We start from the raw sequence: 27,461 nt of genomic DNA, 5'->3' as shown, positions 1-27,461 counted from the left end.
TCAAAATTGAGCCACAGTCAAAACTCCAGGCTGCTGCTTCAAGACACAACTACTGATGCAACATTGCTTTTAACACAGCTAATGGAGCCTTCTTGAAGCTTCAAGAGGGATCACTTTGTGATCAGCACAAATAATCTGCCCCTGTGGTCATATGATCTTCACTTTCCAAACCACATGGACTGTTTTTGGATCTCAGCAGAGAGGGCACCGATGACTAAACATTTCCCCCCCCTTCCCTTCCTCTCTCCTCTTTAATGACAGCGATCTGCATCCTGCCGTGCCTGAACGGAGGCCGTTGCGTGGCACCCTACCAGTGCGAGTGTCCCACGGGGTGGGCGGGCACGCGCTGTCACAGCGGTGAGTTCACGATGCTTCCATTATGTTTAGGCTGGTACGTATGTGAGTGAACCCACTGTGTGTATTAATAGCACAGTGACACAGGGCGGTAATGACAGTGACGTAAAGGGAATCCTCTGAGTGAGGGTCATCCATTGTCTCCCCCCCCCATTTAACTTTTTTGAAAATAAGTAAATAACAAGTTTTAAACTTTAAAGGGTAGTTCCACTAAAAAAGGCATTGTCTTTGGCATTGTCATCTTAGTTTTGTACATCCACACACATTAAATTCCTTCCTCCTGATACGATCTCTCAGTGCCACTTCCGTAGGAGCTAAACCTGTTCTCACAGTCATGATGATTGTGCTGTTTTTCATCTACCTGTCCTGCCCACAGCTGTGTGTTCATCGCCTTGTCTGAACGGAGGCAGATGCATCCGACCGAACAGATGCCACTGCAGTCCAGGCTGGAGCGGACACGACTGCTCCAGGTGAGCAGACACAAAGATGCCGCCAAAAAAAAAAAAAAAGCTCTTTGAGAATGCTAGAACTCTTCTGAGATTTAGATAAATGTTATTCTAAAACTTAAATGTGTATACAAAATTAACTGTTCTCATAACATTAAATATATCAGCATATATCCAGACTCCATAGGCTCCTATTTAATTTTTAGTCAGAACTGTGGGTGAATACAAACTGTGCAACAACATGCTCTGAGCTTCATAAAAAGTCCTGCGGTTTCATATGAGTCACCCCAGTGCAAAAAGATGAATCTGTCATATGGAAACATCTTGTTCCTGCTCAGCATTATTCCATTACAGTACAGAGCTGTATTGATCTACTGGTGATGTATTTTATGTTACTATGTCCTGTATTCTTTTTGCAAAGTTGTTTTCAATGTAGCTGTGAGGAAGTTTTTGTACAATCACCAAACAAGCAACATGTAAATCCCCTCCTTTGTCAGCAGTAGAACAGAGGACTGCATGGCAGTCCACAAACAATGATTAAAGTTTTTCTCCCTCTAGTATCTCACTATGTAATGAATTTCTTATATGGTTTATGCGCTTGTTGTTTTACCTCTAACCTCACACTAAAACTGTCGTCTCCCCATTGGAATGAGCAATTCTGCCTTGATGCGACGTTCCAGTTTATTTTTTCTCCAAGATACTGCAGCTTGCCAACAAGCACTCGTTTAGTTAAAAAAGATTATAAAGTGTAATGAAGCTCTACAGTACATGCTGGAATAAAAGCTTGACCTGCAAATACAGAGGACAGGCACTCACTGTCTTCAGTCAGTGGTGGTCAAATGGAGACGAGTTTTTAAACTTTCAGCTGTTTGCTGGTAGCCAAAAAAAAAAAGTGAGCTCACCCTCATGAATACTTGGATTTTCCTTCAGTTGTGAGTCATCTTAACTTGCAAAACCAAATTTCCTGACTGAATACCATTTCTCTATCCCTCTCTTTACAGGAAAAGGAAATCAGGATACTATCACTTCTAAGGTTACACTCAGCTCCATGTGAATCGTCTTATGAAGGGAATTCTTGTATAGTTAAACTGACACCTGTAAACCATTCATTCTCATCTCTCCGCGAAAGGCAAAGCAAGAACCATTTTGTAAAATAAAGCTGTATTTTTTCATATAGAGACTCAACAGTATTAAACGTATGCTGCTATATACTTGTACGATGTGTAAAAACTATTGATGTGATTGTCCAATGTATATGTGTAAACTATTCTCACATTTTTATTAAAGCATAAAATACCACTGAATGCTTTTGTCTTGTATCAAATCACGTTGTGTGAAATGTGAATGAGACGAGCACAAATTTCCTGTTTGTCTTCATTTATTAAATGCACAACGTGGGACACATAACAAAGTACGTTGAGGAGTTAATCAGAAGCCCATTGCTCTTAAAACAGAATTAAAAGTTTTCATCTGGTTTTATGTTTCAGACAAGTCAATACACACACACTGATCTGACAGTACTATGGTATGCCACCAATACATGAGGAATGAATTATTGCCTGTGTGGAATAGAAGACCTGATGGTTACTGCAAATAAAATTAAACTGGGATTTCTTTCGTACAGCATGTACAGAGAGCAACAGTAGCTGCTGTCATTTTATCTGTGTTTCATTATTTTTTCCTTCAGTGTTTCTGCGTTAGAGCCAGAGAATTCATCCACCTGAAAAAGACAGAACAGAGTTAAAGAGCATTCAATGTGAAAAAACAAAACAGCTTCACAATAATACAGTACTTTTGCATTTACTATGGATCAAAAGGCAACATGAAGAAGGCTCAGCAACTCATGTCAGCTCTACACAGATCTTGCTCATGTGAGATAAATTCATTCTGAGGTCAAACAAACAGGTTTTTCCCTGTGAATTGGTAGCAGTAGTACACCGGGCTCGGCCCACTTGTAAATTTCATTTGTATGCAATTCTTTGGAAATGTGGATCCAAACCACAAAGTGGACACTGTGGATGTGTAAACAAGCAACATTTCGCAGTGCTTACCTTTTCAGTATTCTTGTAAAACTGGAATGTCGGCATACAACTTATTCCACAAGATGAACTCACTTCCTGAAAAGAACAAAAAAGGGAATATTAATATTAGATGGACTGAGTCACAAACACTCCCGAGGACAATCCAGGTACTAGACCGCAAACAGGACACCTGAGCTGAGCCTCAGTTGATCTAAACAGTTTAGATAAGTTACTCGTTCTTTGCCAAATTATCAAGTGTGAGCAGGAATATTGTCAGATTCAGATACTAGAGTTTGGTCCACAGCCCTTATACCACAATATGTGTCAGAGGGTTACCACATGTGGTACCAATAAGCCACCATGTCGGCAAGTCATTCTGCCAAAAGCTGCACTGCCTCTCCAACAATGCTGTTAATGTGTAAGGCTCACAGGTCATTAATTTGAAATTTTAAAAGTCCAAGATTTTCAAGAAACACCAAAACAAGCAAACTTTGTTCTAGTTGCATTACAACAGTTGCAGTGAGACAGAAAAACGTTGGGGCACATGAGTCAGCCGTGGAAAAAAAGTTTCATGACTGGTCTACATTGCTTTGAGAATTATACACATGGTAACTCCCTACAAAACCAGAGGCTTGTAATACGAGGCAGGATTTGTGTTCAGTGAGTAATCGGGTTTGACGCTGGGTTTTCAGTGTCATGAGGGAGGTTCACTTTAAAAAAAAAAAACAAAACAAAAAACAAGGTAGATCTCCATGGTAACTTATACTGCAGCGCACACCCAACATGGACCAGTTGGCAGCAAACAATGTCAAAGCCATTTCATTATGCCATTTTGTAACAATACCATCCTACAACAGAGGCTGACTGACGCACCAACCAGACATCAAAGACCTAACAACAATGGAGGGCCAAAAAGCTGCACTTTAACGCAACTAAAAGAGCACACCGGGTGGCCGTTACAGGTATTGCCTCTCTGACGATTTTCAAAGTGCAGCTATGAGGGGAGCGTTTTGACACCACTCTCCCAGGTATGGTTGATTCCGACTGCAAATGTCTGATATTGCCTTGGTAACAGCACTGGTAGAAGACGAAGCAGACGAGAAAAATAAAAGGAGAAACCTCACTTAATGGGAGAAATTATGAATACTCCACAGGCAAAGAGAAAAGCTAAAGCGCCCATTTGGATTTTATATTACAGATTTTATAACTGAGTTGAGTGCCTTTATTTTGAAGCTGCAGCTGTAAGAAATGATGGATCCGAAGGGATAACACACTTACTTCAACATCATCCACATCAACCGACAGGAAAATCACGTTTGCATTCTCCTGACTCTCTGCCAGTTGCTGCAAGAGAGAAAACAACATATTCAAGAACGTACTGTCAAACTCTGGTTGACACAAAACTTGGGTGCAATAATCATCCACTTACGTGAAAAATTGGGCCGATCATTTTACACGGGCCACACCATGAGGCTGTGAAGTCCACCACCACCAGCTTGTCGCCAGCCTGTGCCAGCTGATTCTTAAAGTCGTCCTACAGAAAATGAAAGAAAGAAAAAAAAAAAAGAAGTCCCGTTTGTCTTGTGGTCATCTGCAGTCATGCATTTGCAACACTACGAAGCCAAGCATTTCTTTTTATTACACTAGAACTCCATCGCTTTCAAGTGACTGTAAAAGGCTTTTAAAAATGGTGCAATGTGCAAGAATTTCTGTGCAAAAAGTAACAAATATAAACAAAAAACTGGAAGAACAGTCTGAACCGTCTTTATGTTGTTTTCTGCTGAAGTTGGCATGCTAGCCCGCTAGCTCCAACGATGCTAGAGATGTAATCACAAACCTTGATCCCAGAGCAGAACTAAACTTTGCACTTTTGATCACCGTGTGTATAAAAATACACATTTGGCATCACGGTGTCCCAGATGAGCAAAATACTCTTTAGTCGAGTTTCATTTCCAATAAAACCATAAATGTCTTAGGTACATCTCATATCTCTGGTTGTTAGAGAGCTAGCTAACAGTCAGCTACATTCAAAACCATAAAAAAAAACAAAACCCTTGTAAGAAGCACGACTGCTGAAACGTAACCATGATAGCAGAACAACATCCCAGCGACGCCGCTTTTAATTACTACACTACATAATTACCCAAGTAACCTTTGCATCTTTCATAATGGTTATAAACCATACAAACTGGGGGAGAGGGGGAGGTGCACGGTGTGTTTTAATCGCCAGACAAACGGAGTAAGACTGTATAACGTGATTTGTACAGACAAGGAAAAAAAAATACACCACCGGCCCCTCGTCAAACACCCAGAGACGTCAGCCGGGACGTGGCCTGCAGTAAACGGCCTGCTAACGTTACATGACATTACGCGTTAGCTACAAGTGGCGGCGGCTGCTATTAGCAAAACAATACAAACACTCTGACGATAGAAAACCAAACAATTGAATGAGGAAAAATCCCATTAACGTCATGCTACTTTGCTTCCATACACACAAACGACTGAGGCACTCGGTCCCAAAATAAAAGCATTTTCCGACGCGAGCTAACGTTACAAATGATGAATATTGTGCCCGCGGGGAAAAGTCCAAACACATGGCTGCAGCATATTCATGCAGAATCGCCAGTTCGTGGATAATGTAGCAAATGCTGTTCCTTTAGCCTTACTTTCAAAAAAATGGTTGTATCCTGACCAGGTGGATCTTTGATCTTTTTGAGGACAGAAAGCTCGTCCCTGTCGATCAACCGGGCTAAAAAAAAAAAAAAAAAATCCACCATCGAGAGTGAACTGTGTTGAATGGGTCACGAGAGAAGAGGGAGGGAGCCGCTGCTGCACCGCCGGCTGGAGCGTCACATCACCGCCCGCTCGAGCTAAACGCAATATAACGTGTCCGGTGCGACAATGGCGGCTTGTAAAAACGATGAAAGGACCGGAGCGAGCGAAACAAACCGGATAAAACTTACCTCATCTCTGACCACGTGAACACGCATGGCTGCTGAGTGTCGGCGCTTCCAGCGGATAGACGTGACTTCAGGGAGACTACTTTCCCGCAGCTCGCACCGCGCGTTTTAATGCAGCTGCGTCAAGTTACGTCCGTACGTCGACGACGCGGCGCAAGTTCCGCTACGTTGCTCTTCAAAATAAGAGGTATCATTGCCCGGTGAATTCATGGTGGATGAGCACAGCGGTGAGTTTTTATTTATTTTAATTGAGTAATTCTAATTGAGCTTGAAATGTTTTTTTGAATGTAGAGCAGTAAAACTTAAAGTAAGATGTAAAATGTACGTTAGTATCAAAAGCACAACTAAAAGTAAATTATACTCGTATTTGGCTGTGATCTGTAAAGGCAACTCACTGTAAAGATCATTACAATCTTTTTTAAAAATCTGATTGCCCATGAAATAATTTAATAATGTTCTACTTTAGGTCTGATTCGGCATGTAATATGTAAAGTACCTGGTAATTAAAGTTATCAAAAAAACGTACTGAAGTAAAAAATAAAATGTTGTGGAGCGGACGAATAGGTGCAGTTACTGGGTAAATGTACATAGTTACATTCAATGACGGAATGCAACTTGCCACTGCAAACATAATGTTCACATAATTCCTTTAAGCACACAGCAATCCGTGTATAATGCCACTGTTTGTTTAACAAGCGCTTCGTGTTAACTTTGCTTGAAAGTTCACCACTGACAGATGTATATTAAATGTTGATTCTGTGACGATTTCACAGTGGATGTGTAATTCATTTGAAATCTGTCTCACGTAGATTGAAAGGCCGTCTTTTCCTACAGACGACGTTTATTTTGAAGGTCATTGGTGAGGTGTTATTTTCCTGTCTCGGAACATGACACCAACATGGCTTGACGCCGCTGGGTGTGCCACATTAAGTCTATCTGCTGAACACGATGATGCTCTACCGTAGTAATTTAATGTCCAGTGTTAAATCAGATTGTCCGCTGCTCCTACGGATTTTTAAAACTGATCCGCGACAGAGCAGGCTATACGCCAACCAGCTGATCGTACCTGGTTAATAATGTTTTAGTAACCAATTGCATCATCTTATATGGTCGTTTGTTATCGTGTAACCTTTCATCTATCTCCTGAATGTTGTATTTACTTCAATAAGTGCGGGAAAGGGTGTCAAAACAGTGATTCGGAAAGTCACAATGACTCGACAAATTTATTAGTTTACCGTAAACGACTGAGTCGGCGCAGCTCAACTCAGGCGTGGTCATGCCGGTAAGCAACGTCCCGTACGTGTCTTGCCGTCATTACGTCATCACTACGGTTAAAGTTTTTCCACGTCTGATTTTCACGTTCAGTTTGTTTGATTTGTGTTCTTGAGTGTGTGTGTGTTCTGTGTAGTCAACTGTCTGTCAGTAGGCTACTTTTGTAAGTTATCTTGTGGACAGCAGGGTCTATACACATACACACACACACACACACACACATACAAAAAACCACTCTGAACTGGTTGAATTGGTTTAGGTAACTAATGTTACAAGGCTTCAGAAAGGCAGCATGGCAAAAATGATGCACAGGGTAATGGTTATATGGTAATTCTGTCTACAGCGATGTGAGGAATATAGTTTGTTTCTCGGGATATCTACAGTGACTTTGCATGAGGCACTCGTCGTTGTAATTTTGTTGTTTTGATCAGAAATGGGCTCATGTCGTTGTTGTTATTTTGAATGTGACACCTTGGTTTTCTGGCTTTCTGTGTTACCATGGTTACAAGCCTGCTCCTGCACAGCCTCCTCTGTGGGGAGGGGCTTCGAAGGCAGGGCTGCAGCAGCAGCAGCAGAGAAGAAGGAGGGAGCTGGGAGCTGTGCTCATTCAGATATTCTGGCTAAGTCCACTGTTTTCTCAAAACTCCAGTCTGCAGCTTTAATTTGGTAAAAGTCAAACATTTTTTCTCAACATTATTTTTGAATATTAAGAGTCTCTTGTTCCATGGGAGCCTAGGTCCTTACTAAAAGCCCTATGCTATTCTACTGGACTAACTGCGTCCTGTGTAACCATGGAGCCGGGTCTCTCATCACCACCACAACCTTATGAAAGTCTAATTAGAGTCTAAAAATACGGTCTATTTCCTGATCAAACAAAAAGCTGCACTTGGCAGCAGGAGGCCAGCAGGGCCTGCTCTGTTTTCCACACGCCACTCAATTTACGACTGAAAGGAGCTCACATCTGTCTCAGCTGTTTTGGTTTCCCCCCCCTGCCTCTTCTCAGGTCTCAAATGTTACAAGTGTATAATTCCTGCTACATCTATAGCGTATGGATACCGTCTGCAATATGAAGCCCAACATGTTTGCAATCCATGCAAAAGCTCTGAGTAAATAAAAAGACATGTGTTAACGGAGAGTGAATGTATCTGCAGCAGATCTACAAAACTCATCCAGGTAGTTTCCGGCACAATGTACTGACAGTCATCCAACTATAGTTTTGACCTGATTTCCCACAGCAGTCTGGTCTCTCAAATGTAGGGACAATTGTCTGAATGCTGCTAAAAGCCTCAAAAGTGAATTCAAATTGTCAGTAAGCGCTCCCTGTCTGATAATGTTACCAACACATGGCTTTGTATGAGGAGGAACGATATGTGCCTCCTTTTTAAAGTAAATTGTCCTTTTGTTTTATTTCATCTTTATTGATTTATTATTTTTTAATGCACTTATAACAAAATGTGAGTGAAAATTCCTCCAAGATGAGTCGACGATTAACATTTTCAGGTAATAACAGGCAAAATATGGTGTCACTGTGAGACTGAGCCAATATGAAAATAGTTGGTTACTTTATAAGTGTCTGTTGCTCATTCCTTCATTCAAGACTTCTGTAATAATGTGTTAATCATTAATAATACTGATTATTCTCCGTCGAGCCTGTATCGGATCGTCATCAGACTGCGATGACGGCCTTGCCGGTGTTTTCTCCCCGCAGCAGCCCCATGAAGGCAGCTGGCATGTTTTCAAAGCCTTTGGTGACGTGCTCCTGATACTTCAGTTTGCCCTGCAGATGCACGAAAAAAACACAAAAAAAATTACACCAAGTGGAGAACACTGGCAACACAGAGATTAGATATCCTACTGAAGACTCAAGAAACCTGAATTAGATCCAAGGTTGAAATGACTTCCTTTCAGTCACTCACCTCTTTGACCCAGCCCATCAGCCTCTTGAGGGACTCGGGGTGCTTGTGCTCCCACCTGCTCTGCATGAAGCCCTCCACTTTAAGCTGCTTAAAAATCATGGTGAGGTGGGGATATGGGCCTGAGAGAGGGAGGTGGTAAAAGGGAAAAAAAAGAGTAAAAGGGAGTCCACAACAAATTCTGTGACGACAGGGGTCTTCAGTAACACAATGATGCCCTCTAGTGGAAATCACTTCAACCCATCTGAACTTTCCACCTTGTTTTCACAAGCAGGAGTCGAGTTAAACTGGGGAAAACGCAGTAAGACTGTTATATATAAATGTAGACAATGTAAGTGGGGGGAGTACGCACATGTTTTGGGGGTGGTGTCATTGTAGGTGGCAATCCCTCCACACACGGCTATTCTCCCAAAGTTCTTCATTTGTTGTGTGGCAGCAGTCCAGAAAGGGCCCCCCACCTGAACATCAGGAACAGGGTCCACACGATCTTTTTAAGAGTACAGTTCAACCGCTTTCAAGGTATTTTCCAGACTCTTAAAGGCTTTATCATCACATCTAAATTATTACTATGATGCAACCAGTGTTGTACAAAGTACTCATAGTTGAGTTAAAGGTAAAGATATTGTGTTAAAATATTACTTTGGTAAAAGTGTGAATAGAAAGTCATCAAGTATCTGACATTAAATGTACATGAGTATCAAAAGTAAAGGTAAAGTTCAATTATACACATTTGGCTCTGATGCAGCATGTGATGTGCAAAGCAACTAGTAATGAAAGTTGTAAATAAATATAGAGCTGTAAAAAGTACATTATTTGCCTCCAGAATGTTTTGGAGTAGAAGCATAAAATAGCATAAAATGGAAATACTCAAGTAAAGTACCTTAAAATTGCACTTAAAAGGAGTACTTCAGTTAATACATGTAGCTACATTTCATAACTGAATGTAACTTGCAACCAGAAAGATTACAGAATTCCTTTAAAACCCACAGCGATCCATGTATATAGTGAATTGTGCATTTTTCAGATATTATGTTACCTTTGATTATTATTTAACTCATGCTGATCTTGGTTGATGTGCATGATTGTATAGATCTAACACTGGATTATGCTGATAAGCATATTTATAGCTGTGAAAAGAATGCTCACAAGAATGTACGCATGAGTTGAACTACAAAAAAAGAATGTAAATACTGAGATATGAAACATTTAACCAGCGCTGTTAGAGACAGCTGAACACCTAAACCACCTCGACTTACATTCTCAAAGAAGCAGTCGTATCCCTCTGGAGAAGCCTTCTTCAGCGCCTCGTCCAGGGAACCAACCGTCTTGTAGTTGAAGGCCTCGTCAAAGCCCAGCTCTTTGAGGTAGGCCACCTTGGCATCGGACCCTGCTGAGCCCACCACCTTGCAGCCCTTGATTTTGGCGATCTGGCCCACCACCGTGCCCACCGCCCCCGCTGCGGCGTTCACCAGCAGGGTCTCGCCCTTCTGTAGTCCCAAAACTTCTTCTATCCCGTACAGAGCCGTCAGTCTGCAGAGGAGGAGGCATGTTCAACCAGTAGTTATCACCAAAGAAGTTGCTTTCCCCGCTGGAAGGTAAACTCTCTGTAATTGTTTCCATTGCAAGGTTATCAGTGCCTGTGAGAGCCATCTGGAGTCCTGCCTGTTTATTTTCTCAAAGACGGACAAAACTCAGCTGTTCCGCTAAACTAAACAACTCTCTTCCATTTACACAAGCAGGGAAATTAGCTGCTTATCTGACATTTACTCAGGGAAGGTTAGTCCTTCTCTTTCTCAATAATAGCTCACACATGGAAGTGGCACAAGCCTCCCCCAATGTTATTTACTCTGATGTATGACTTCATTTCATAAAGTGAGCATGTCATGCATCTTTAATTTTGTATTGAATGAACCAGATGTTTTTGAGCTTTTTTTCATGGCGGTGATTCAGCTCAGACAGCTTTATGACATCTGTCTTACCCTGGCATGCCGACGGTGCCCAGAGCCAGCGACAGAGACAAGTCTTGCGGCCAGTCGGGCATGATGGGAGTCAGGTCCGCCCCGTCACTGACTGTGTGGGTTCTCCAGCCGCCACGGCCGATGACATGGCTTCCCACAGGGAATGCCGGGTTCTTACTTTGGAGCACCCTGCATAAACAACAACAACAAAACTTAAAGAAATGTGGTATCCTTCAATCACACGACACCCACCACTTGTGTTTATGTGCTGAAGTGTTGTGTGGTATCCCACACAACCGCACAAAGTCAAAATCATGTGGCAAGTGAGTTTAAAGCAACAACAAAGAAAAGAAAATTCCCAACATGTGGGTTCTAAACGGATTCTTGTGCATGTTTGGCCACTGAGTAATTTCTTCTGGATGTTTATCATCAGTGAAACTGATGAGAGCCTCTGAACTTTCAGCCAAGAACATTTCGACTGTCTGTTTTTGCTTTCCGTGAATAAAGAGGCTTTGGTAATTAATGGCAGGTGCAGGACCAGTTCTGTTTCGGTAAACGCCGGGCATGTGCGGTTCATCGTGACAAATGAAAGAACATTCCTCTGTGCGCAGAGGGTTGTTTGTGTTCCTTACTTGGCCACTTGAGTTCCGATCATCACGTCGCCTTCTTTCATGCGAACCCTACTGAACGGCCTGGAGAGGCAAAAAAAAAAAAAAAAAAAAAAAATGAAGACATTGTCATACATACTATATCCCAATATTAATTCTGAAAGGTCTTTCTCAGACACATGATCCTACTCACCTCATGTACGGGTCCACACTGAAAAACACAGCTTCCAAGAGCACCTCTGAAACAAAAAGAGCAACACTATAATTCAAGCAGATGTTTTCCTCTTCTGTGAGCAATTTGAAGTGCTTCGTGTTCGATGCTTTTTGTTCTTTGTTCTTTAAGAAAATATAGAGTAAATAATAATCCTCATCATTTTACCCCCATCTTTTGGCTCAGGAAGATCCTCCACCTTGAGCTCAAAGTCGCTGTCCTTCGGGAAGCCGTCAAAGTGTTTGACCAGGGTCCACGTCTTGGCTTGGACCATGATTCTTTGTCCCGGGAGGCTGTGAGAGAACGAAACATGCATTTGAGTGACAGTTGTTAAGTTACATTATCATGTCTGCTATAAGTGCACTTTGTGGTCCTGTGGAAGACATTTTAATCAAAAGAGAAAGACCTCTTGGTTTTCATGCCTGACCAAACAAACTGACATTAAAAAGGACAACACAATTCCATACTGTGTTACTCTGTTTATATGTGGCGGACCCTGCCACCTTCCTAGCTTCAAACAGTGTTCTGGGGACCTAATTTTCCTGAGATTAGATTCAGACTGAACATATGATGAAAAGTTGTGTGCAGTGTTACAGCCAATCTACAATGCAATGCAAACCCTTTCCAGCAATTAAAGAGGAATGTCTGCCAACAAACCAGAAAACATGCCAGCACCTATACATGAAGCGTTCATTAAAAAAAACAAAACAGGAAGAAGCAAGTGCCAACATTCACAGATTGTGCAACGCAACCACATCAATGACTTTACATGTGATTGTGATGACGATAAAGTTCTTGTGGAAGGTAGTACTGAATAAATGAGTAGTGTTGTAGCGATGACGTAAACACAACGTCAAACTTAAGTAAGATAACTCGAATGTAGTTTCTGGTTTGACTAGCAAACAGCATAAATTATAAGATCATAAGTGAGAAGTGAACTCCCTTGTTATGGCCTGACACTCTGACATGTTTTCCACTGCCCCCGCTCCTAAAATAGAAGCTAATGCAGTTTTTTCTAGTATCTCATATCACATACAATCATATGAGTCTGATCTAAATCACTTACCAGTTGTCGATCTCTACAAACAAGACGGAGAAGGCAGAGTGATCTCACAGGAGCAGGTAGCAGCGAGTTGTTGGAAGCATGGGAGGAGAGAAGGCGGGAGTCCAGGCTCAAGAGTTAAATCTGATTGGTTGGAAACTTGACGCAGCCTCTAACGTGTGACGCAGGACGTCCCGTCGTCTCTGCGTGCCGACGTGGTTTCAGTTTGGATGTTGGCGCGGGCAGAAGAAATGGCGAGAACGGGATGCTAACAAGACGGAGTTCCTGAGTCAAATTGTGAGTTCTACAGTGGCAGTTTGACACACGACTTTTGTCGACAAGTTAACACAGGACGCACACCGTTTTCGACACGACTGACAGGGAGCTATAGCAATTAGTGACGTAGCTAGCGTTACGCCTTCTACATTTTTACTAGCTTGCGTTAGCTAATTGAACTTTGCATGCTAAGCACAAGAGGGTGTAGCGTTATGATGATACCTTCAGGAGACGACATGCGAAAACTTGCCCTCTTTCAGCCTTATCTTGTAACCAGTCTTAGCTTTTGACGTACCAAATAAATAACGGTGTTCACGTCATGTTCACATTGTGTAAGTGGTAGTAAGAAGAAACAAGAAAAGATATGTCTGATAACGTACGCGCAATACATTACTCATGCTGATTCACAGGAAAAGATATGACAGTGAAATCAGACCAAAGTTGGGTATTTCCGCGAAATCCCATTTTTTTTTGCCTCGCCCGATTCACGCATCATACCGTTACCTATTACCAATAATTTGAGAGAGTGTATTCCTCATTATTAATTTTAGAATGTGTCCCGATCTGTTTGCAAAGTGTCCAGTACACACTTTATCTGGTCTATTTCCCATTCAGAAATAACTGCTGACCTGTTGAATTGAGTTATATCATACGTAATAATGATAATATTAAGCTTTCTCTATATGGCACTTGTAAAAACCAAGTTTAAGAAGCAAAAGCAGGGAACTCAGGAAGACACATTACAGAATAAATAGTCAAGTCAGTCAAGCCAAGCACAGTGCAGCCTTATCTGAGGTGAGTTAACACAAGAGGGCCGGACAGAAAATGTAAAAACACAAAAGACAATATGAGGCATTACAAGTAAAAGGAATAAAAGTCATAAAACAGGTAAACTCACAGACTACAAGAACATGAAACACTGAAAAATAGTAAGAGCAGTAAAATTAGTAATGGACAACAAATAGATTAAAAATCAACAAATAAAAGCAGATGTTGACCAGGCTCAATGTAGCTACTAAGACATATGAATTACCCTTGATTCAGTATCCAAATCAACTCAGGACTAACCTGGTCAAACAAGAGATGTTTGCAGAGAAAGTGAACTCCGTTCTCAGGCGTGTATGTGCTGTAGCAGGCTAACACATGCTTCCTGTTGAACGAGGTAATGTTTTAAGGTTTTATCCACATTAAATTTAGTTGTGTCTGCCAACCTCCCTCACACAGAGCCAGCAGCAAGTGACTTATTGAAACACATCATTACCTCTTCTGGGTTTTTCTGGGTTTGAATTTTGTTGGAAACATTTGGGATAATGTCATTACACAACTCCTGAAATTATGTAGCATAGGTCTAGACATTTTTAGACAGTGTAATGCAGAATTTTTTGATATTATCCTTTCAAGTGATTGTGAACGTGCTTTACGATACATACACTCACTCTCTTTATCTCTTCACCTAATCCTCAATAATCCACATTGTACAGCTGTGTGACTGACTCCCAGTACAATAACAAGGGGGGCATAAGTCCTGAGCTACCATGTTGGATGGTGGACAGTTTGTGGAGGCCCTGGGCCGTCTAGGTTATCCTGGCGCATCATCATTGAAGCCCTCCGAGTTTGACTGGCTGTTTGACTGTGCCCCGGAGAACCTTCACTTCTTACGCTTTGTCTGCCGGACCCTCAATCGTAGCAATGTTCTCACCATGGAGGAGGCGCGTGCTTTTCGAGAGCTGCAGAGGTCCGGTAAACCTCTCCTTGATGAAGCAGCCTTGGGCGAAGTCCTTAAAACCACTGGATCTTCAGATGGAAGCAGTGCAAACATCTTGGGCCTTTCTTCTTCATCTTCATCCTCTGTGTTTGCGTCAGAGGGTGATGTAGCCATAGAGGACTTGGAGGCAGAGCTTGAGGCACTGCGTAAAGAGAAAGAGTTGAAGCAACGACGCTACAACAGGTTGCAGGTTGTGGCAACCTCCCGTGCAGATGTTGACCTACGACTTTCGGCAGAGCTGGAGAGCGCTGCATGTAAGCTGAAGGATGCCAGTGCTTCCATTGGAGCTGAGAATGCTGACACCAACACTCTACTACAGAACCTAACAAATGAGGTGAACAAACTTGCTTCATATCTCCTGGCTGATCCAGAAGCTAAACAGAACCCTTCTATCTCCAAAAGCCCCCCCGTCCTCCTCTCTCAGCTGTCCTTGGGTCCCTATCTGCATCAGGAGGAGCTCAACACTAAAACACTGACTGCCTTCACTCGGAAGCATTTCTTCCAGGGCATCACTGACATCGTTGAGACTTCTTGTTCTGAGCGCTTTCAGGTCCTTGATCTCAGTTCTTGTGAAGGTATGGAGGAGGAAGACATTGAGGACAAAGGGAGAGATAGGGAGGAACGAATGCTGGAGCACAGGAGGACAGAGATGGCCCGACTTCAGTGGTCTCATATTGTGGCCCAGCACCAACTGATGCAGGCCACTGCAGAGGAGAAGAGTGTTGAGGCTGGACTGGACTGGCTCTCTGAGAAGTCCTCTCATACCAAGGTAAAGCAGACGTATATGGTGTATTTTTTTGGCCAACAGCATCATGGTTCTCATTGTGTGATAAGTTATCAAGCTTCTGGCCTCCTCTTTTGAGCTCTCCTTCATGTGCATCTCTTCACTCTGTCAGAGCATTTCCACCTCCTCCTCACTGCATGTCCGTGAGGTTGTGTCCAGGAAGGAGCTGCAGATGGTGGAGGCTGAGCTAGAGGCTCTACTCCATGGACCAGTACCTGCTGCCCTAAGGGAGTCAGCCAGGCTGATTAATGTGCCTGTAGTGAGGGGAGACCTGGATCTGCAACTTGCCAGGCAGGACTACTACACCTCCAGACAGGATCAGGTTAGTTGATGATATTACCCATTTTACCCTGGTTGTTCTTTTATTTATTTATTTTTTAAACATGTCGTTTGCATACTGAAGAGAGGTAAGCAATTTGTAAATTCAAATGCTGTGCATTTCAGTGAGATGTATGCTTTTCCTATGGTGCTTGTTAACATAGGAAACTTCCTCCTACCTCTCATTGTAAGACTGTGTGTAAATGAGAATCAACAGCCAGAGTAAAATAAAATGTGTAATCCCTTCTAGGTGCGTGACTACCTTCTCCGCCAGAAAGTGTCCTTTGACTTGGTGCACCTGGCTCAGGAGGTGGAGATGAGGAGGTGGAGGACGTGCCTCAAGCAGCTGGCAGACATAAACAGCAGACTGGTCAAGGAAGATGAAGCGGCGACCCTCAGACTCGAGTCCCTGGCACACCCTGACCTGGCCATCAACCCCAGGCACAACCCGATCATCAGCTGCAAGGATGCAGCCTTTAGCAGGTAAGACAACTCAAGCTGTGTGACCTGTATTAAAGTTGAAATGGCTTTTTAATAAACTTATTTTAAAGGGAGAGGATTAGGGTTATCTATATTCTTAACAGGCGGCCTCACTTTTCAACATAATTCATTCTGAAACACAACTCTCCTCAGACTCCTCCAGATCCTTGACCATGATTCAGCCCACGGTCGATCAGAGCCTTTTCGGACATATGAAGCATTAGACCAGGCTGCTCATGACCTGGCAGGCAACCTCCAGGTGACCCGAGATGCCCTAGCCGGTGCTGGCCGTGAGCAGTACTACACAGCTGCTCGTCTTAATGGTGACTGTGAGGCGCTCCACAGGGCAATGTACACAGAGTTCCAGCAGCTGGTCTTAGGGCCGCAGGTACGTCCAACGGCCATCACTGACCAGGAGCTGCTCTGTCCCAATGCACAGGTGGGTTGTTTCCTTTTATTTTATGCACTGTCAACTTGCAACCGTGAAGAGTGTGTTACAGAATCCTTAATGTGAGTCAGCTGATTTTTATATTACTCGTCACTATTGGTGAGGGAAACTGGTAGCACAATATGCTTGCACATTTCCACTTGTATCACAATGTCAAGACACATGTTGTGCATAAAATCACTGGTTTAACCATTGACATGACACAAGGCTTAGCATCAGGCACAGTGTTTGTTTGTCTTTGTTTGTGTGCGTAAGAATATTCACATTATCTCTGTCAAAATCTCAACAGTTTTCAACCTTTCTCACACATACAACTGTATTTTTTCTGTTGAAGGACATGATGTTGTTTTAATCAACAATGATAATAATGTAACAATTTGTTGAGTAATTGTCAAGTCAATTGAAAGAAATGTGTCAGAAACTACTAATTTTTTAAATCATTTTATTTAGGGTCAGTCAATTAGATGATATAAAAATCACATTACGGCCATCTCCAGATCACAGGAGATGTAGTTGTTTATTGAAATTAAAGGTGTTAAAACCTGGCATAAGAAATGAAGCATTGTGGTCCTGTAAAGAGGCCTCAGCCTGTAGACGTGGCAGAACATGCACATTTGGTACAACTCCAGCAAAAATCACCCCATCATTTATGTTTTCCCTGTGAAAATGACACACAAAAATTACCATTTCTTCAAAAAGTGTGACTCATATGGCAATTGCAAAATCATTCAGCTCTAGTTTGAGTCATTTCTCAAGTTCCAGCTTCTCAAATATGAGGATGTGTTTGTTTTTTTGTTATTTGTTAATTTTACAGACTAACTGAAAAAACTGGGAGATTAATTGATAAGAAAACAAAAATTTGTCATTTCAACATCTGTTTCTATACAACTGAACAACACACACCTCGATGAATACACTAAGCATGAGAAATCAGCATTCCGTAACCATTTTTTAAAAATGGCTACTGCACATTCATGATATGACTATACTTTATTTTGACTCATTTTGTTTGTACACTGATGAAATACTTTTCTAGTTCATTAGTTATCTGTAGAACTAGTTATGTTTGATGTAGTTTCGCATTTGTATTTTCTTAACATAATCTTTTGCCATTTATTTAATTTCTCATCCCTCTTCTTTGTCTACAGGAGCTGATGTCGAAGCTGGTGGAGGCAGAGTCTCAGCTGAAGAGTTTGCAGCAAGTAATGCAAGAAATCATGGGGGAGGTCAAATCTAAGCGCTCTCAGCTGGAGCGCAATGCCCTCCTCAGGCGGGAGAGGGAATTATACATCTACTTCCACTTGGATGCACGGCTGTTGCAGAAAGTAGTCGAAGATCTGGAGGGCAAAATGTCTGCCAAGAGAGGGCAGCAATAACAGTGCTCATGACCTCAACATGGAGTTTCTATGCCAAGAGTGTCAACCTGTGTTGTATAGTTTGAAGAGATCTGATCAGTATAGATAAGTCACTGTTGTATAAGAACAATGTTTATATGATGATTGAGATTCAAGTGATTTATTGGAGTTTCTGAAAAAATTGTACAACATAAACTAATCAGAAGAATTTTTGACATGTTTTGTGATGTTCTAAAATGTTCTTGTTTCTTTTTTGTTGTCATCTGATGAATAAAGTATATTGTTATCTTTGCGGAGTTTCTTGTATTACAGAAGTCTTTTTCTGGAGGATTAGCAGCCTGTTCAACAGGTTTCTGTGCATTATCTGAGTGTTCCTGAGATGCCACTAAAACACCAGATCTGTGTAACTGACCCAACTCTCCCCTTTGTCCTGTTTAGGCCATTGAGAGTTGGAAGAGATCCTCAGGTAGAGACAAAGCGTAGCAGGCAGGGAGGAGATGGAGCAGTATAGCAGCAGGTTGTACTCAGGACATCTGTCCCCGGCAGCCAAGAAGATTCTTGCTGTTCTGCGGGCCCAGAGTCTGCAGACAGGCAGACGCAACCCCAGCTACTCCTACAATCACAGGCAAAGTCAGTTAGAGCAAAAGCGTTATACTTCTTACTTAAGCATGTTGTAGTATATAATAACCTAAAAGAATCAGATTTCTTGTAAATTTCCTCATGTTCTTCAATTCTAATGAACTGGCAAGAGCAAAGCATGTATTCTTTTCATTGGCATTGTTGAAACCACTAAATCAGTATTGTTTCTATGTAAAATTTGGGATGATTATTAAGTATTGGAATCAAATGTAGAGCGTTGCTGTAGGATACTGTATGCTATTTTTAGCCTTTTGTAGGTGTTGTCAAGTCAAGTAATTAAACAAAACATGCCAGTGATGTAATACATTAGTGCTTGACAGAACCTGCATTTACCTCAACAATCAAGTCTGATTTATGCTACATAAAATCACTACTATCAGAGAATGTACCACTATGCGGGCTCATAGTGATTGTATTGTATTGTGCACTATGTATTTTTGAAGGTGAAATTTTAAGAGAAGACAGGAAGCTTCACTGATTGAGTTTCATAACTGTACTCAAAGTTCAAAAGTGTCATACTGTTTCTCTCTAACTTTCCAGCTTGAAGCGATGTTTTGTGGACCTTACTCTCCCCGCAGACAGCTTGTTTATGTGGAAATATATCAAATAACTGTCTGAGTTTGTATTATTGTTAATATTAACTGTCTGAGCTTTATTTATTTATTCATTTTTATTTGTTGAACAAATAGACGTGATGTAGAATTGACAGGTCAGACTAGTTTTCTGTATTCGTGCTGCTCAATTATGCCTTTGGTTTCTTGGTTGTTCCTGGGGAGTTTATGGTTTTCTCCTTGCTTGTGTATGTAGTAGTGGAGAGGTGTCATGGCAGCCAGAGGGAGCTTTTGGCTCAGAGCAGCTGGAGCACGAGTCAGGAGGAGAGCAGAGATATGCACCGGTAAGACAGATGAAATAGATACGAAAACATGCTCTTATGTTTAATATTTCCATTTAGTTAATATTCTGCTTTAGTCAAATTGACATTACTTAGCCTCACAGATGGTTTGCAGTAGATGGAATTGTTTGGGTTTGACTGTTCTGTAATAGTTGATAGTTGATGTTTAAAAGTAAGATATTTGAATATGAGGCATCATTTCTTTCTTACATAATCTATAGAATATATTAAACCTCAATGTAAATGTAAAACAAGAAATTAAAGAAATATCTTTGCTAATTTCTGGTTCAGCTCATGGTCCAGGCCCCAAGTGTCCTCCTTTTCAACCTCCGACCGTGACTTGAGCTTTCAGACCTCAGCCTGCTATCAGTCCTCGCAGACAGCAGACTGCTGCCTGTCATCCCCAGCCTCCTCCTGCTGGGATCCCTCGTTCCAAAGTCAGGCGCCTCAGAATGAAGCCTATTATCAGTTCTCACAGATTTATTCCCACAGAAAGTACTCTGAACCCCCTGCTTACCAGTCTAGTCAGTCTCTGCCTCTCACTCAGCATGAGCTGACTGAGAAAGCAGCATCAGTCTCCCATAGAGACAGATTCACCCCTTACCCCCAAACACCAGAGAGACTTATTGAACATCAATCTTCATCATGGATGGAGTAAGTAGCAGGGAGAGTATTTTATGGGTATCATGGTTAAGTGTGTTAATTTATGTATAACATGTCGGAGAGCATTTCATGTATTCAGAAATTCTCAGAGGTTAGGAGAACATTTGGTTGCTTTTATGACTTTAACACAAAGGAAACAATGTCAAGATTAGCATGTGCGTGTTATTAAATTAACACAGTCTGCCTTTTCACTCTCATAGCTCCACTGAAGAAATCAGGCCGTCTTTCAGCCACACGCTCTCTCCAGACGATAGGGTTCTTGATGAGGTATTGCTCCCCACAGCAGTGCACCCTAGTACTGATGAAGAGGAGCCTTCTTTTGCTCGTCACCCAGTTTCATTCTGCCTTAAAATAAGTAAGGAGACAGATAGCAGCACATCAGGCGAACGGGAAGAAAAGAAAGTTGCAGACATTTGGAACATCCGTAGAAATGAACCCGAAGACTCCGAGGGTTCAGACAGGCAAGCAAAGTGGAAACTTCCTCTCTCTGACCCCACTGAGCAGGCTGCTCATGCAGGAGAAGGTAGAGGCAAACTATATCAGCAACTGGAGTCTGAAAAAAGTAGAACTGGAGAGTTGCATAGACTTTGCAGTTGCTCTGTAACAAGTCATGAGACCTGCTGTGATGCACTTTCAAACAAGCTGGTGAAAAATATAGTTGAGGTGAAAATGGATTTGGAGAATATGACTGGGGCCAGTGCAGGACAGCTTGTGAACACAGACCATGAAATTCAGGATGTACTGAATCAAGTTATGTGGGATGCAACCCTGCTAAAGGAGAAAGGATTGGCCAATGAAATGGGAAGAGTTCAGCTCTTGGAAACCAAGAAGAACACTGGGTTGGAGCAGATTTCAAACTTGTTATCTACAAGTGACATGGACAAAATCTTTGACTGCGATACTAAAGGAGAAAAGCTTGTGGAGAAAGAAGAGAATTACTTTGAGTACAGACTTCATACACCTGAAGATGAACATCCTCCTGGCAGTGAGAGCACAGAGATATCAGTGGGGTTTCATACTGTCAGTCCCAAAAAGATCTCAAGGGACGACAAGGTGAGCCACTGCCAAGCTAAAGACACTCAGGACATGAAGCACCACACAGAAAGCTCATTGATGCAGCCTGAGACCAAATTAGTCCAAGGTGACAACACCTCTGATAACCTGGAGAGCACCGCAGAAGACAGAGTAGGTGTGCTGGAGGTCGGAGTGGAAGTGGAAGCAGAGGCGGACGCTGGCGCAAGCGTCGAAGATAAGATTGAGACAGGACCACACTTTTGTTCTGACCTCCAACTCAGAGAGACACAGTGTGAGGCAGATGACAGAGAAGCCAGCGAGTTACATGGAAGAGAAACTGTGTCAGGAGAGAGTGGGATGGACAGAGATGAGTCAGAGAGGCCACCTGGGAACACTGATGAGTGTACATCTACAGGTAAGTGCATGATAGACCTCATTTTAAGAATAATGTGTCATATTCTCTTTACTTAAACAGGTAAGGGCTTTACAGAGCAAGTTCTCTTTTCAAAGAATAATAGTGCCCTCAATAAAAACACATACAACAGGAAAGCAACACCAGATCATACATATATATTATAACAAGCCACAAACATTCACACTGTGCCGTCCTGAATTGTACATGAAGGACCAGCCCATGTAATTTTGCTCTTGTCTATAGATTGTTCCAAAATATTCAAAAGCCAGTTTCTTAGTCTCAGCAGTGGTGGAAAGGGTACTGAAAAAAATCAGTCAATGTGACAATTTCTAACCTGTACATGTCAGAGTTCGTCGTATTTGCCTGAACTCAAAGCAACAGATATAGCTTCAGCTTATGAGTGAAAGCATTTTTTAGCTTTTATAAAAGAATACAAAACATATCTAAAAACGTTATTGCACTGCCAGCGTGGTATGTAGTTGTAGTTTGCAGCATTTACCACTAGAGAGTGTTAGAATACCTTTTTATATATGTGCTTTAACAAAGTGCAGGAGTAAATTCCCTCCAAATATACAGCATTATCATTTCTTTATCAAGTCAGCTAACCCCACTCAGAATTCACTAAGACAATGGATCTCTTTAAACAACTGAAGCAGTATTAAAGCTTTCTAATTAAATGGAAACTCAAAGAATTCTACTCATTGTCAAAGTCAGAGTACTTGATGATGGAGTCTGGAACCAGAAAACATGCTCCTGCAGCACATAAGTCTATAAAGCTTGAACTTAAAGTCAAATGTGTACAATTCTGACAGAAAGCATTAAACTGAAATTCAACTAGAGGGTGCTAAAGTATTGCAGGTGGTGTCTTTCAGCCATCTTTCTTTCATCGCTGGCGGGGCGATGACAGAGCAGTGCTGAGGCAACTCAGCACTGACGATGGATGTTGTGTGCCTGCTCACATTACAGCCGCAGGAAAGGGAGCTTGAGTCTCAGCTGCTGAGACAATGCTGAGTCAACTCACATACACGTCCACTTAAAACACACGCTCAAACAAGTCGCAAGTTGTGTTGTAACAGAATGCCAGTGTGAATCTTGGGGCAGATTTCTAGAGCTGACCTTGTCCTGCCACACGCTGGTGACATCTCACACACGTTTGTGCATGCTTACTCAAACACAAGCTTACGTAACAGAGTGAGATCATTGATTGAGGATGTGTGTGAAAGTGATGATCTGATAGAAACCCTCTTACCTCCTCCCCTCTAGAGGACTCAGCTAGAGAAAGTGGTTCCTTGCCAAGATTGTCCCAGGAGTGCAGGACAAAGAGGTCAGGGTTCAGAACTCCCTGTATCCAGCAGCACTATGACAGCGTACGTGTGAGTCTGTAAGATTCCAAATACTGTATTAAATGGCAGCTATACCAGAGAATATTTTAGAAGTTCCATAATTTTGTCCTTTAACTCACAAAATTAATTTTTCTTAGTAACTTTATTTGTGGACAAAGTAAATCTATTTTGTTGAGAGTTGTTTACTCTTTTTTTTAATACAGACATGCTCATGTATTTTTATTCATTCCCTCTTATTGTCTGTCTCCCACTCTACCATCCCCTGTGGGCAAAGGCATCAGTGTGCATAGCAGCAAAACACAGCAAAAGTCCTGAAATTTAAATAGCTGCTTTCAAAAGAATTAGGCTTCTATTTCCCCGATGCACACAGAAATCAGTCTGGCTTGTGTGGAACAGGGACGCTGATGGCGTTATTGCAGCATGCTGACAAGTGATAGCTCCCCAATGAGTTGTGAAATAAAAAAAGTCCTGACAAAGTAGTCCACGATACATAACGCAGAAAAGGAGAAGGAACAGAATAGATGAAGAACTGCAAAGTGAGGATGGGAAGTGGAAAGGATGCTGTGAGAGAATAAGAGAGAGAAAGAAGCGCAGGACTTCACTGTATTGCTAAAATCAGCAGGAAACTCACCACTCCATCATTCATTCTCCTACACTTTCCTGCATCCAGTACTGGGCTACGGGCCACGGCCTGCCTCAGCTATCTATCCATATCCTGTAGCACAGGACCCTGGGGGTGGGGGTGGATGTTGGCGGGGTGGGGTTCATGACTTTGTCAGCAGGAAAACGGGGCGTGTTTACAGGGAAATGAGGAAGACTCTCCTCAGGGAGCTGAGTCACAGGAATTCCTTCCTACCACTACTTCTGCTGACAGCCATGTGCATGCATACATTCACACGTGGTCTGAAAATCCTCAGAACACCGAACATACCTTACCTAGATTTCAAAGAGTAAAGTGCACATGCACACACACTCAGAGCTTTTGCATAAATAGAGATGGGACTTAGGGGAATGAATAATGGAGATGTTTTTAAGATGCTGGAAAGGTTACAGTAAGGTGAGGATGTACTTTTTGGAGATCAGACTCAAATTTCTGTCCATCTTGCTTCTCACCCTTTTTTTCACCACCACACCTATTTCCCACTCCTCGCACTCCTCCACTGGGATCATAACATTTCTCTCATATTTTACATACCTGCTTTTCTTTCAAATCAAGCCATGTTCATTATTTATTTTGAGCTCTGTCACTTGCATCTCTCAAAGGGCTTAACCGTACCCTACTGAAGAACTGTATGCCATTTAATCTATTACATTACGCACATATAGCCCAGGTCATATACTTCATACATACTGTATGTCTGACACATGTAACCCGTCAGATGAGTTCAGTGCCACTGCACCCATTGAAATCTAAATGGATAGAGTCAAATATTCATTGTCATCCAGTCCATGCTAGCTTTTTTATCCATGAAATATTAATAAGTATGAAGGAGTGCAACTGAGTGACACTACATGAGACAGTCTGTCAGACAAACAGTGTCTTCGCTGTCTGTGTTTTTGTCTGGGACACAGCGCTGAGGGCTGAATGTGTGCAACAATCCTTTCTACACGTCCCTCCTTTTTTCTTCCTCCTCTGTCTGGCTTCCCTTTTTACTTATTGCTCACCCACCTGCTCATCTGTTTACTTTGTTGGCTTTCATCCTCCCTTCACAAATTCAAATTATGCAACGAGATGCAGAACATGAACGAGGGTAATTCAATAAGGCGTGCATTCTTCTCTGTGTTGAAGCTAATCATGCACAGCTAGAAAATTTAAGGTCATTCAGCCGACTTTTCTAAACTGATTTGCTGATATGTATTGATTCTCTGTGCAACAAAAGTAACACAGACAGCGAGAGTCTGTTTTCCTCCTTCTAAATCTATTCTTGCCTCCCCTGTTCTCTCTGTTTCTTTTGTCCCTGTGTGACGGCACACTATCCACCTTTCTGCTCTGTAGACTGCTAATGGAAGCATCAGAGGGAGCAGCTCAAGCGTGGCACTGGCCCCAACAAGCACTTATGCTGCTGGACAAGTCTCCTCCTCGGTGCAGGAATTGGCCTCAACTGCTATTAAAGCAAGCAAAAAAATGAAAAACCTAGATGTACCTAATTTGCTAAATCCCCCTCCGCAGTTCCCTTCCTTCCCCTTAAAGAGGAAGCATGAAATACTTGAGCACAATGATGATCGGCCTTCTCCTAAAATCTCCCTGATCAGGCATCCTCCAAAATGGGAGACACCTTATTGCTCCCAAAAACAGGCAGGGGAAAAGGGATTTAATACAGTGAAGAGAACTTGGTCAGAAACACCCATCTTTGAACTCCGAGAACCACAGGCTAAAGTCAGCCCATCACACGAAACAGGAATAGTTGTAGAGGTGAACAAAGGGACATGTGCCACAAAGAAACCTCTACAGATTTGTCAGGGAAAGGTGGAGGAAAAGTGCTGTGAATCTACACATGCCTCCAAATGGACGCCATCTTCTGTGACCTGCAAACCGCTTCAGCACAAGCGGGTCAAACTGGGGCCAGAGCATGGAACAAATGGACCAAAGATATCCCATGAGGGGGCTAATGGTGGTGGTGAGCTCCAGAACCAATCCAAAGCGGGATGTCTAACCGCAGCCCTGACATCTGACCCCAGAGTAACGGACTGTGGGAAGCTGAACCCAGAAGAGAAGATGCTAATGCTCGAGAAAGCTGGGCACGCCAAAGCACTGGTGCTGACCTTGGTGTACCGGGACGGAACGACTCAGCTGGACTCAGAACAGGTGAGCACACACTAATGTTGAGCTTCCACACGCTTGAAAAAACAAGTTCAAACACTGTGTTGTTAGCTATTAGCCATGTTAATTTCCCTCTCTGATCCTTGATATAGAAGCTCACTCCAGCAGTGTGTGGCCTCCTCATGCTCATGAGGAACGATCTTGACGGCAGAACACCAGAAGACCCGCTCGGGCAGAACGACAGTCTGGTCTACTTAAAACTGGAGCACACACCTGCATGGGCCCAGCAACGCACACAGCAGAGCCGGGAACTCTTTACTAGGTCTGTGTGTGTGTGTGTGTGTGTGTGAATGCAAAAGAGAGAAATGAGGGGGGTAATATGTTGATGAGTGTTAATTTGAAGTGTGCGTTTATCCATTTGTGCTTTAGCATCCATTAACAACAGGTTCTAGGTGTGTGAGTGTTTTATACGTAATTGATTTAAAAACACAAGTACTAATGTGTGTGCGTGTGTGTGTGCGTGTGCGTGTATGCGCGTGTGTGTGTGTCCCACAGAGATATGCTGCTACAAGTGCTATCAAGGTCTCAACTGGTGGTTTGCTATAAAGCTAAGGATTTGCTTCGCACAGCTTTGCAGTTTTACGGACAAGATCTCAGCTGGAAACAAGGCAGGGCACACATAAATAAAAGCACATATTCATGTAGAGTTTTGCCAGTTTGGTTCAGTTATATTAATTAAAAACAAGATCATTTAATTTTTTTTAAAGGACTGAGAAAATCAAAGTTAGCTTTGAATGTAAGACAAACAACATACAGTGGAAATGCAACAATCTTCTACAACGGAACCCCACAACTCTAAAGAAAGTTGTTAGTTTCATCCCTCACAAACAACAAGCCGCAGGTTGAACTACGTTGATTACAATGGATTTCTGTAATGACAAGATGTGCTGTAATCCCAAAAAATGTGTTGCTCGTCTCATCAGTATACAGTACAGCAAACAGAAGAGTGCTCATTATCATAAAGAGCTGTCTTCTCTCTCCAGTGGCAGGCTGTCGTGTCCAGGACCCACAAGTGTCAGGGTGGCTGCTGGATCCTGCAAATCCCTCCTCCTGCTACCAGGACCTTTTCAATAAACACTGCAAAAGATCCCACACAACACCTGCCCTGGGTACCAAGAAGGTTAATTAAGAATTTTTGGATCCAAGTCAGGAAAATTCCTCATTCTCCATCTAAGTGCCCATTCCTTGATACCTGGACTGACTATTCTTTCCAGAATGCATGAAGAAGTGAATCCACATCTTCTTCTATAAATCAAGCTGAGTATTTCACACCCCATCTATTCCTTTCCTCTCTGTTTGTCTAACTCTCTCAGGTTACTCAGGTCATCTCAGGTCTCTGTTCACTCTACCGGCTTAACGTGATGCTGTGTTTTAAACTGCAGGTTAGTCGATGTGCGCACAAACACGCACATATATACCTGTATGCACAGTATGGACACACTACACATCACATGACCTGAATA

General features: G+C 42.3%; 4 protein-coding genes across 23 annotated transcripts in view; 2 read left to right on the top strand and 2 right to left on the bottom strand.

Moving 5' to 3' along the window:
- Positions 1-2,099, top strand: part of svep1 (sushi, von Willebrand factor type A, EGF and pentraxin domain containing 1) — a 92,422-nt gene extending 90,323 nt beyond the window's left edge. For all 6 annotated transcript variants that reach the window (XM_037111081.1, XM_037111082.1, XM_037111083.1 and 3 more), the window contains 3 exons: positions 262-357; positions 731-824; positions 1,802-2,099. In XM_037111081.1, coding sequence (XP_036966976.1) covers positions 262-357; positions 731-824; positions 1,802-1,832 — 221 coding nt within the window. In that variant the 3' untranslated portion in view covers positions 1,833-2,099. The remainder of the gene's footprint in view (positions 1-261; positions 358-730; positions 825-1,801) is intronic.
- Positions 2,100-2,160: 61 nt separating this feature from the next.
- Positions 2,161-5,942, bottom strand: txn (thioredoxin). 2 transcript variants are annotated; one of them, XM_037111114.1, is made up of 5 exons: positions 5,785-5,942; positions 4,251-4,355; positions 4,100-4,165; positions 2,852-2,917; positions 2,161-2,520 (listed from the first exon to the last, which is right to left on the bottom strand). In XM_037111114.1, the coding sequence occupies exons 1-5, from the start codon at positions 5,809-5,811 to the stop codon at positions 2,458-2,460; spliced, it is 327 nt and encodes a 108-aa protein (XP_036967009.1). In that variant the 5' UTR covers positions 5,812-5,942; the 3' UTR covers positions 2,161-2,457. The 2 variants fall into 2 exon arrangements, with proteins under 2 accessions (XP_036967009.1, XP_036967008.1); XM_037111113.1 differs by lacking the exon at positions 5,785-5,942 and adding an exon at positions 5,488-5,638.
- Positions 5,943-8,450: 2,508 nt separating this feature from the next.
- LOC119026653 (prostaglandin reductase 1-like) lies at positions 8,451-12,948 on the bottom strand. The gene is made up of 9 exons (XM_037111107.1): positions 12,810-12,948; positions 11,912-12,036; positions 11,726-11,771; positions 11,557-11,616; positions 10,946-11,113; positions 10,223-10,496; positions 9,319-9,424; positions 8,970-9,088; positions 8,451-8,830 (listed from the first exon to the last, which is right to left on the bottom strand). The coding sequence occupies exons 2-9, from the start codon at positions 12,015-12,017 to the stop codon at positions 8,720-8,722; spliced, it is 990 nt and encodes a 329-aa protein (XP_036967002.1). The 5' UTR covers positions 12,018-12,036; positions 12,810-12,948; the 3' UTR covers positions 8,451-8,719.
- Positions 12,949-12,955: 7 nt separating this feature from the next.
- The window catches only part of LOC119026649 (HAUS augmin-like complex subunit 3), a 77,270-nt gene continuing 62,764 nt past the window's right edge, over positions 12,956-27,461 (top strand). For 5 of the 14 annotated variants that reach the window (XM_037111086.1, XM_037111090.1, XM_037111089.1 and 2 more), the window contains exons 1-11: positions 12,971-13,082; positions 18,650-18,841; positions 19,658-19,745; positions 20,034-20,396; positions 20,606-21,834; positions 23,098-23,207; positions 25,174-25,983; positions 26,091-26,260; positions 26,494-26,606; positions 26,982-27,118; positions 27,312-27,380. In XM_037111086.1, the coding sequence (XP_036966981.1) occupies positions 18,709-18,841; positions 19,658-19,745; positions 20,034-20,396; positions 20,606-21,834; positions 23,098-23,207; positions 25,174-25,983; positions 26,091-26,260; positions 26,494-26,606; positions 26,982-27,118; positions 27,312-27,380 (3,222 nt within the window). In that variant the 5' untranslated portion in view covers positions 12,971-13,082; positions 18,650-18,708. Of the gene's footprint in view, positions 13,083-14,542; positions 15,596-15,722; positions 15,933-16,178; positions 16,412-16,561; positions 16,848-18,004; positions 18,508-18,649; positions 18,842-19,657; positions 19,746-20,033; positions 20,397-20,605; positions 21,835-23,097; positions 23,208-25,173; positions 25,984-26,090; positions 26,261-26,493; positions 26,607-26,981; positions 27,119-27,212; positions 27,381-27,461 lie in introns of those variants that run through there. The other 9 variants (XM_037111092.1, XM_037111095.1, XM_037111093.1 and 6 more) reach the window with 6 other exon arrangements.

This window comes from Acanthopagrus latus, chromosome 10 (genome assembly GCF_904848185.1).
Source record: "Acanthopagrus latus isolate v.2019 chromosome 10, fAcaLat1.1, whole genome shotgun sequence".
NCBI lineage: Eukaryota > Metazoa > Chordata > Actinopteri > Spariformes > Sparidae > Acanthopagrus > Acanthopagrus latus.
Note: the sequence above shows the minus strand (reverse complement) of the source record. Positions and strands in the feature narration are given on the sequence as shown.